General features: G+C 50.9%; 2 protein-coding genes and 1 pseudogene across 2 annotated transcripts; all 3 read right to left on the bottom strand.

Annotated features, from left to right (window-relative positions):
- Positions 1 to 2,739: 2,739 nt before the first annotated feature.
- LOC109785016 (uncharacterized) lies at positions 2,740 to 3,462 on the bottom strand. The gene has a single exon (XM_020343629.4). It carries the CDS (start codon positions 3,326 to 3,328, stop codon positions 2,972 to 2,974), a length of 357 nt encoding a protein of 118 aa, XP_020199218.1. The 5' UTR covers positions 3,329 to 3,462; the 3' UTR covers positions 2,740 to 2,971.
- A 1,572-nt stretch (positions 3,463 to 5,034) lies between these two features.
- LOC109784998 (uncharacterized) lies at positions 5,035 to 6,319 on the bottom strand (annotated as a pseudogene).
- Positions 6,320 to 9,756: 3,437 nt separating this feature from the next.
- Positions 9,757 to 10,359, bottom strand: LOC141026642 (uncharacterized). The gene has a single exon (XM_073503481.1). It carries the CDS (start codon positions 10,357 to 10,359, stop codon positions 9,757 to 9,759), a length of 603 nt encoding a protein of 200 aa, XP_073359582.1.
- Between the last annotated feature and the right edge of the window lie 415 nt (positions 10,360 to 10,774).

Genomic DNA, 10,774 nt, shown 5'->3' with positions numbered 1-10,774 from the left:
AAGGCCCCCCTTTGGTCCCGGTTCAAGCCACGAACCGGGAATAATGGTTGTGGGCCAGGAGCGAGGACCATTGTTCCCGGTTCGTGCCTAGAACCGGGACAAACGGGTCCAGACGAATTGGGACAAATGCCTCCCGAGGCCCGACCGGCCCCCTGGACGCACGAACCGGGACGTATGCCCCCCATGGGTCCTGGTTCATGACTGAACCGGGACTAATGGGCTGGCCAGGCCCCAACCAAAGCCCTGTTTTCTACTAGTGTGTTCATAAAATTCATATTGCGATGGACTGCAAGACGGAATTGTCATTGAATAACTGAAACTGTCAATGCAGAATAACTGAAACTCCTCTGCATGCTACATCTTGCTGATTTTCTAGCTTTTCTGACTCTTCTTTTCTTCTTTTTCTTTGGCAGCTCCTCTGTTTTTCCTTCTCCCTGTGCTAGAATGGGGTTCATACTAAAAGCTAATACTGCCTCCGATCCACAATACAGTGCGCCCGTGTTATCCGAGGTCTAAGTTTAACCATATATTTAACCAAGCGAGACCGCCTGCGACGGGAGCAAAATTTATACCATAGAATTGGTGGGAAAAATACAAATTCTGTTTATTTTCCTTCCGCGAGGGCCACAATGCCTCTCGGAAACGAGAAAAAAATTATTTTCTGTTTTTTCCTTTTGCGAGAGGCACGTTTTGCTTTCGTGAGAGGCACGAACGTGCCTTTCGGAAACAGAAAAAACGCGTTTTGTATTTTTTTTCTTTCGCGAGAGGCACAGTTGTGTTTTCACGAGAGGCACGACCGTGTTTCTCGAAAACAGAAACAAAACCTGTTTTTTTTTTTTGCCTTCCGCGAGAGGCGGTTTTGCTTTCGAGACCTCTCGGAAATAAAAAAACATATTTTTTTGTTTTTTCTTTCGTGACAGGAGCGGTCTTTCGTGAGAGGCATGACCGTGCCTATTTCAGAAAGGAGAAAAAGAACGTGCCCCTGGATTGTTTTTTTGTCTGGTTTTTCCATTCGGTTTTTTTGAAAAAGGTTCATCAAAATTTATCAACGTAGAATCTAGCTTTGAAAATATTTCAACGCGAGGAAATTCATAGTATAAATGGTTTCATATTTAGACGCATGGTTTAAGAGATAAAACATTTTGAATAAATGACTGTACGAAAAAAGTAAATTCTCACGTTGCGACAAGTGACGTACATGCAGTGCGCACTTGTCGCAACTTGAGGAGGGGGGTGATCTTTGAAAGAAATACTCCTTAGTGATTTCGGTACTTACAAATATTTCTTCTAGGTGTCATGGGTCTTCTAGGGATGGCCCATCAGCGAACCGCCGTTAGGAATATTTCTTCTAGGCTTCATGGGTATTCTAGCGAAGGCCCATTTCTTCTAGGCTTCATGGGTCTTCTAGAGAAGGCCCATCAGAGAACCACAATGGGAAGGAATATTCCTTCTAAGCTTCACGGGCCTTCCCTACCATGGGGTCTTCTGCCAGCCCACCTAGCGGCTTCAGCCTGTCTCGTTCAGGACACCTTCAGCCTGTTGCTGAGCTTCTCAGTCAGACATGCACATAGCACATAACTTCACAAAATCAAACAACATGGCAAGTGAAGATACGGCTCTTAGATTCAGACACCTCGCGGGACAAGCGAGGAACATACAGGTCTTACATTGAGACACCGAGGAAAGGAGAGAAGGAGACGGAGGCCATAGGCAGTAGGGATGAAAACAAAGTGGAAACGAACGGAACTGAACGCTATCATATTTATTTTTACATTTTTTTTGCAGAAGCGGAAACAAATACAGAAATTCCGAAAATGAATACGAAAACAGATACTATCAGAAATGGACACAAAGCGAATACAAATCGGATACGGAAATAGAAATAGGCATTGATCGGAACTTAAAAACCCCTTAAATCATAAACAAATACACATAAAAACAAACAAATTTAATGAGTTGTTAACATGGCTACAAAATAGTATCATTATGTTAGCAACTTAGCATAGTATTATAGTCGTACCGGACAATTGCGTATAGGGTCAAGCTGAGTACATGTATGATAGTAGATGTTAGGCCTCAGATCCATTTTACTAATTGTGTCATTGTCTTCTTTTTGATGGTTGGGTTACAAAGCAGCTATAAGTCTATAGTAAAAACAGAAATAATATCATTATGTAAGCAATTTAGCGTAGTATTGTAGCAGTACCGGCCAATTACATATAGAGTCAATCTAAGTACATGTGTAGTACCGGACAATTGCGTATAAGTACATGTGTGATATGGTAGTAGATGTTGGGCCTCAAATTCATTCTACTAATTATGTCATTATGTTCTTTTTGATGATTAAGTTATAAAGCAGCTATAGATCTATAGTAAAAACAGAAATTTCATATCCACAAAAACAGAGTTCCATTTTCATGCATGTTTCACCAGAAAACACCGTCCCGTTTTTATTTTCACATGAAAAAAATCCATTTTCACTTTCATTTTGCAAATTTCCGTTTCCGTTCTCATATTTACTCTCCGTTTCCATTTTTCTTTGTTTCCGTTTCCGCATAAAAAATTTCATTTTCACTTTCGTTTTACAAATTTTCGTTTCCGTTTTCATATTTCCTCTCCTTTTCATTTTTCCTCTGAAAAAAAAAGAAAGTTTCCACTCTATTTTCATCCCTAATCTATCGCTTTGCCACCTCTGTACCCGACGGAGGCGATCACAAACACGCTGCCAAACAAACGTAATTGATTTACCGCTCTTTAGAGTATTATAAAAGAAAGCAAGCAACAAGGTTGCATGCATCCATACATACATACAGCTCTCATCTTTAAGTGCAAACCAAGTGCAAACTTAAAAAGCACGCGTGGGTAAGTCAAGCACAAAACAGTACAAAATACAAACTTAGCTTGCGAGATCGCATAACACACACGCGACGCATGTGCCCATCTAGCTAGCGATGGAGCTGCTTAGCTGTAATTAGTAGTAGTGGCCACCGGCGGCAGGAGGAGGGTGGTACGCCCCCGCCCCGGCCCCGGTCGCCGGCGGGGGCGCGGCCACGATGCCGACGCCGTGCTTGTGGTGGTGCCGGCCGTGGCCGCCGTGCTTGTGGATGCGGTGCTCCATGGCCTCCTCGCGGTGGAGCGCCTTGTCCTGGTGCAGCTCCATCTTGGCAGCGGCGACCTTGGCCTTGCCGCGCTCGTGCGCCAGCTCCCGCTCCGCGTGCGACCTCGCCGTGGCCGCCTCCGCCTTCTCCGACGCCTTGGCCTGCGTGATCTTGGTCTTGGCCTTCACCGCGCTCACGCCGTCCTTCACCTTCTCCTTCGCCGCCTGCATCTTCGCCGAGCCTCTTGATTCTTCCCCAATCGAGCAGCGATTTCCTCCTCCTGCTGATTGATAGCCGATGGTAATCTGGATTGGTTTGCTGTGTTTGATTGGAGCTTGTGGTTGGAATTGGATGTGGACTGCCTGTGGGTGGGTGTATATATATGGGGCGCGACCGCTGTGCGTGGACGAATGGGTGCGGGACGCGTGGGAGGCGACGTGTGCGGCGTGCATGCGCGAGGGCCGGCGCTGGCTGCATGCATGACTCATCCATCCCTTCGGCTAGGGATGAGGCGCCGGACGGACGAGACGCTTCTGGACGATGGAATATCACACGTACGTGAAGGAATCAATGCACATGCATACATGCATGGTGCGTGGAGGTTATCAATTGCGACCGCAACACTGCAGCACAGGACAGGCAGAAGCTGTGATCGAATTAGACAGCGATCGACGGCAAGAAGAAAAGGCATGTTTTGGTCTTTGTCCCTAATATTTTTTCACGGGATTACTTTCTTTAAAAAAATATTTATAAAATTATAAAAATTCTTTAGAAATACAACATCTCAAACATAATAAAAATTACTCCATAGCCTTTAGGGACTCCAACAAATAGTGCGTACGATAGTTTTGGTGTGCAATACAAATTATGAACCGCACACATTTCGAAAATTAATCTGATTAAGGATGGTCCGATGCATCGTAAAAAATTGAATAGTGGGTTGTTGTACGCATACCATCACTCGTCTAGCTCTAATTAAATAATTTTAAGTAATTATCATGCATGTCAACTAGATAATTTTAATGAAATGGTGGTATATAATTAAATTATAAAAAGAGTGTTCCGTATCTTATCATTGATATCATGTCATAATAAATACTATATAATCTTGATATATCTCAAAGTACTAAAACTTGATTATGTATTGGCTTGGGGCGATTTCAGACGGTGGATGACCGGGAAGTTGGTCTTGGGTGCGTACCCGTACGAGTGAGGACAAAATGCATAAAAAAAAAAAGACTTGTGTTAGTTAGTTTGTGGGGCCAGACTAGACCCGTCAGGTGTAATGGCCGGGAACCGGAGACTGTAGCGGCGGGGTTACAATACAATCATGCAGCCATGCATGTGCACCTCCTCTATACAGTGGAGCTTTTCCTAGTCAAATCCTCATCAGAATTTGTCCCAGTCAAATCCTCACGCCACCAGAATCGCATCATGAAGAATCCAGTCAGAAGAACGATTTGAACCAAGCGTTACGGATGGTAGATTTTGTCCTTCAATCTACGGCGACCACGAAAGCCTATAGCGTGCTCGGTGAATTTTTTTCAATCGCACACACTACTCGTCTAGATGATGCCAATCTCATAAACTTTATCCCTCGCATGTTCTGATCATCTGGTGATGCCAGTCTCATAAACATTATCCCTCGTCCCTTGTATAATATTCTAATCGCTGGTAGCGCGCACCTTGACCCATACCATCCACGGCCGTGAACTCCGGAATAACAAAGTTATGTAAGATATTGTTTGTGTACTAACTATTAATTATGTGATTAGAGCTAGTGTTAAAATTTGAAACGATAGTAATTTCACGCAAAACTTTTTGAGAGCTCATCGTTGTAGCACTCTAGGTCGTATAACTGAATTGGTTTTATGGTCACGATTAGAAAACCGAAAGAATAGCAAGGAAAAATAATATTAAAATTCTGAATTTTTTAGATTTTTTTGTGTCGCAAGCATGCTTGATAATTTTTATGTAAAACAGAGTAGCAATGTTTCCTCGGTGAAATAAATAAATTTGGGTAACATTTTAGGATGACATTTGATGTTTAATTTGTTATTTTTGTGCAAGCCAAATGCTTTACTTTTTTTACCTAAAAATTTGTGGGTAGCATTTCAACGTGACTATGAACACGGTCTTTTTTATATTTAAAAAATAATTTTCCACGCATAGGAGCATGTGCATCCGGGAGCCGAATTGGATTTCTGTCTTTTTATATTAGTACATTGATTACTAAAAAAAGTAACTAACAATGTTGCATGCATGCGTTATATACATACACAGAGCTCTCATCTCCAACCCAAGTGCAAAACTAAAAAGCACGCGTTGGTATTTCAAACACAAACAGTACGAAGTACAGGCTTAGCTATCAAGATCACATTGCACACTCGGCGCATGTGCCCGTCTAGCTAGCGAGCTGCTTAGCTACTTAGTAGTGGCCACGGGAAGCGGTAGAGTAGTACGCCCCGGCCCCGGGCGGCGGCGCGGGCGCGGCCACGATGCCAACGCCGTGCTTGTGGTGGTGGTGGCCGTGGCCGCCGCCGTGCTTGTGGATGCGGTGCTCCATGGCCTCCTCCCGGTGGAGCGCCTTGTCCTGGCGCAGCTCCATCTTGGCGGCGGCGACCTTGGCCTTGCCGCGCTCGCCGGCTCCCGCTCCGCGTGCGACCTCGCCGTGGCCGCCTCCGCCTTCTCCGACGCCTTGCCCTGCGTGATCTTGGTCTTGGCCTTCACCGCGCTCAAGCCGTCCTTCACCTTCTCCTTCGCCGCCTGCATCTTCTTCTTCCCCGATCAAGCAGCTGGTTGCTCCTCCTGCTGATTGATGACCGATGCGCCTCTTGATTCTTCGGCTTGCTGTGTTTGTTTGGATCTTGTTACTGGAGTTGGAAGTGTACTGCCTCTGGCCTGTGTTTTATATAGGGGGGCGCGACGGCTATGCGTGGACGAACGGGCGCACGACGGCTATGCGTGGACGAACTCCAGCGCGGGATAGGCATTAGAGCATCTCCACTAGTCCCCCAAGAAGCCTTCCCCAGGCATTTTTTCACCGTCCGCGAGTAAAATTCCTCCCACTCGTCACCCAAGAGCCCAGTTTTTGCCGGATTCGAGGAAAAATACGGCCGGCGCGCCCTGGCGAAACCCAGCCCCCCCGGGAGGCAGCTGGGGATGCCGGCCTCCTCTCTCTCTCTCCCTCACTTTTCTGCAGGCCCACCTACGTGCTCACACTCCCCATCCCCACCCACCGAAGCAGGCGCGCACGGGACGGGACCGGCGCGGCGAGCAGGGCGCCGGAGCTGGGGCACGGCGGGCGGGCGCCGGAGCTCGCGGGGAGGGCGCCGGAGCAGGGAGGGAGGCGGGGAGCTCGCGAGGAGGGCGCCGGAGCAGGGAGGCGGCGAGCTCATGCATGGCGACCTCGCGGGACACCGGGGTGCGCGCGCCCGTCCTGAGGGCGTAGCGCGTGCCCTCCACGGAGGCGCCGTTGCGGAAGCTGAAGCCGTCCAGCGCGCTGGCCACGCAGTTGAGCACGTCCTCCGTCTCCATCACGCACGCCCCGCAGCAGTAGTAGTCCACCGCCCCCAGCGGCACGCCGATCACCCCCGACGGGTCCAGCCGGAGCGCGCCCCCGCAGCACCCGTACACCTGCCCACCAGGAGAGGACCAAGCTGCGTCCTCCTCGACTCCAGCATCGGCGGGCCGCGCCGCTCGTCGCGCGAGAAGGAGACCTCGCGGGACACAGCGCGCGCCGGCGCCGCGCCCGCCCTGTCCACGGCGCCGGCGGCAGGGGCGACGGACGCGGCGATGCGGCAGCTCGAGCCGCTTGCCGGGGATGGTGTTGACCAGCTCGCCTCGACTCCAGCAGCGGCGCCGGCCAGGCCCCTGCAGTGCTCAACTCCAGCAGCGGCGCCGGGTCCGGCCCCGTCCGCTGACCGGCTCGCCGCCCGTCCGCCTCCTCGCCCTCCGCCCTCCGCCCGCTCGCCCTCCCGCGGCTTCCTCCGCGCCCGGCCGCTCGACCGCCGCCCCACCCGAGCTGGTCGCCTTGCTCCTCTCCTCGCCGCGCCGCCGTGCTCGCCGCCGTGCTCGCCGCTCCCTGCCTGCTCGCCCCGTCCGGCTTCGCTAGCCACTTGGGCGGTTCACGTGATGGTGGTGGCGGGGTACGTGCGTTGGGGGTTGGGGGGCAACGAGTGGTAAACTTTTCGCCCGTAGCCCCAAGCGGCGAAAAAAAATGCCTCCTGAAGGCTCAACGGTTGAAGATGCTTTAAGCCGTTCCATCTCAGTGACTTGAAATAGCGTTGTCTGGAGATGCGCCGGTGAAAATATCGGGCATGGAGATGATTGGTTTCCCAACCGCCGACCCAAACCAAACCAAGACGCCGTTTTTCTGAAAAATAAACTCGGCCAAACACGACACATATTCGGCTAAACTAGGCGATTTCATTGATATTTGCACATAAAAACTTAAAAACATAATTCAAGAACTAAAAACATTAATTAAAAGAGAACTACTGTGCCGCCGTCCGTCGCCCCTCCTACAGGCCGAAGAACGCGCCGAAGGCGCTGTCGTCGCCGCCGTCGTCGGCCTTCTCCTTCTTCACGCCATCGTCGTCCTTGTTGCACCCCTGCCCTGCGTCACCTTGGCGGACGGGCTTGGTTGGCGGTGGTGGTGCGTCGTCGTCACTGTCCTCGAGGACGATGACACCACCCTTGTCGCGGCCGCGGCGCCGGGCAGCGATCTCCTCGAGGGCGCGGCGCTGGCACTCCATCTCCAGCTTGACGTAGTCCTCGCACGCCCATTTGAGGGCGGCCTCGTCGGCGGCGGCCATGTCGTCGTGCTTGTTCTTCACGGCGACGAGCCCCGGCTCCGTTTTCGGCTTGACGAGGCGGGAGGAGGAGGAACCACGGCCGCCCTCGTTGATGACGAGGGCGCTGCACGGGTGTGCCGCCCGAGCGGCGTCTCCACGGGCTCGGCCTTGACGCTGGCGAGAGCCGGCGAACCGGGGGAGAGGGAGGAGGAGGAGCAGGAGGACGACCCACCCGCCATGCGCCTCGGCAGCCAAATGCCGCCGCTCCAACGGGGGAGAGGCGCCGGGTACTGGAGCGGCGACTGTTTGCCGCCCTCGAGGTGCTCGAGGACGTAGTGCAGCGTCCGCCCGGGGATGCCCCACCGCATGCGGCGGCCGTCTGCATTGTGGCGCCCCCTCACCGGCGCGTTGTTGGTGGAGGCGACCTGCTCCTCGTGGAGGCGTTGGAAGTACGCCGCCCAGCTGGCGTGGTTGTTGGCGGCGTACTCCGGGCGGCCGCACACCTCCTCTGGCAGGGAGGGCCGGACGCGCTCGATCTCGCCGTGAAAGTGGTCGGGGTGGTCGGCGTCGGGCTGGGGGGGGGGGGGGGGGACTAGGACGCCTCCGGCGCTGAGCCTCCACCGCCCCGGCGCGCGCATGTCAGACGTCGCCGGGTAGTTGGCCTCGCGGAGGAGGTACGCCTCCCACTCGTGCAGGGTGCGGCGGCCGAAGCCGTTGGCCGCCGCACCGTCGCTTGGGAAGCGCTCACCCATCGGAGGCTGGTGGCGGGGCAGAGAGAGACGTGATGGGGCACCGGCGGTGAGAGAGAGGGACTGCGGGGCGAAGGTGAGTGTGTCCACCGGCGAGGAGGGATGGCTTTTTATAGCCGCCGGGGGGACATTAGGCGTGTGTGTACGCGTGGCGGGAGGGGGACGGTGAGTCGCCGGGCCATCACTGCGCCGCCCATGGGAATCAGCGGAAGGCTGACCGACGACAGTCTTGGCATTGATTCCCCGCGGGAAAACGAGGCGATGAGGACGATGCCACAAAAGCTTCCTAGGTGCCCCCGGTTCGGCCTGGGTCCGCCGGCATCAATTTTGGGCCGAACCGGCGAAAATTGGGCTTTTTGGGACATGACTGGACCGTCTTTTAGCGCCGGCGCTAAAAAGGGCCTTGGGGGCCTGTTGGGGGCGCGGCTGGAGATGCTCTAAGTTGCGATCCAAGAAGAAACATTGTTTTGGTTTTTCCCCGAGGACGGCTTTGAACAGTGACACAAAAACATATGGCAAATAAAATAAAAAATGACACATTCATATTGAAATAAAATAAAATAAAATCAAACAGTCTGTCCATAGTGTTTCCCAAATTTTCAATCATAAATTGACACATTCATCTGTGACCATGGTTCCATAAAGTCTATCCATAAGTGTAGCATCTCTGATAAAAAAAACACTTTATTGTTTCCCTCACACGCCAAACCAACTAGCACGTAAATATTTTTCACAACTTTAAAAAATTATCACGTAAAAACAGAACATGTACAATCTTAAGAACATAAGCGGCGCAGCAAAGCGCGCACTGCCCTTCTAGTTTTTTGTGATGACTTGGCATCGCAGGAGCTCTGAAAAAGTTGGGTGTTTTATGAAATTCTCAATTTTTTGATTTTGGAGCAACGATTTGTCTTTTCTGTCTCGTCCTGAAATTTTGCATGCAGGAATATTATTCCTATTTGATGTGCAAAACTTTCTGTACACCCAGAAGCATCTCGTTTCGTGATTAGTTATATGGATTACCGAGCTTTCCCCTTACTTTAATTACGTTCCTTTTCTTTTGTGAAATTATTTCTCTAGTTCTTTTTTTAGGGTAAAGCAAAGCTTTATAACTTAACAGTGTCCGGGCATATCACCCGTAACACAAACAGCCACTTGGGGTGGTACAATTGAGTTCCAACCCATACAGTCATTTGGTAAGCACATATGACCGATTTTTGCTAGTTCATGTGCTACCGAATTTGCCTCGCGCTTACAGTACGAAACACTTTGTTTGGAGAACCACATCTTCAGTTGAAACTTGATGTCTTCGATGGCAGTAGCATAGGGCGAGGAGTCAACCTTACGCAGGTCAAGTGCTTCAACTAGGAGCTGTGAATCAGTTTCAAAGACCACTCGAATAGCTCCCAGCTCCGCTGCTATGGTCACTGCAGCAGACATAGCACACACCTCGGCACCAAATGCATCATGTATGTGTTCCTGACGCCCTGCATGGGCAGCAACTACATCTCCTTCCGAGTCTCTGGCCGCCACACCCCAACCACTGAATGACTGACCTGGAATGATGGATCCATCAGTGTTTATTTTGAGAACATCAGCTTCAGGTGGTTGCCACTTTGCTGGAATACTCTTTGATTTGTTCGGTGCAAAGAACTCAAGGTATTCCAGCCAATTAGCTTGCGTTCGCCGGACTAGTTCCATTGTGGGAACGGCCATCTCCCCTTCACGTATTTTTTTCCTATTATTCCACCAATGCCACCAGAAGGTAATGATAAGTATTCTTTTTTTCTCATCCAGCTCCCACAAACGCTCTAGCATTGCATGTACGTCTGAAAACTGCTCCAGCTCTCTTCTTTCCATCTCAAGAGACAACTCCCGCTAAATTAATTTCCTTCACCGCTTTACACTTGATGAACAAATGGCCACCATCTTATGTCGCTCTCCCACAGAAGAAGCATTTATCACTCTCCAGTTTCATACCTCGCTTCACCAGGTTTCTACACAGGGCCAGCGATTCATGTTTCATCCTCCAAACAAACATTTGCAGTTTTCTTGGGCAATACATTTTCCATATGCGTCTCCAAGAACTGTCACCTGAGTTTTCGAATTGACCAGCAGCCTCTGAGCTATT

The sequence above is a fragment of the Aegilops tauschii genome, chromosome 7 (genome assembly GCF_002575655.3).
Source record: "Aegilops tauschii subsp. strangulata cultivar AL8/78 chromosome 7, Aet v6.0, whole genome shotgun sequence".
Lineage (NCBI taxonomy): Eukaryota > Viridiplantae > Streptophyta > Magnoliopsida > Poales > Poaceae > Aegilops > Aegilops tauschii.
The sequence above is the reverse complement of the archived record's forward strand: the minus strand, read 5'-3'. Positions and strand labels throughout refer to the sequence as shown.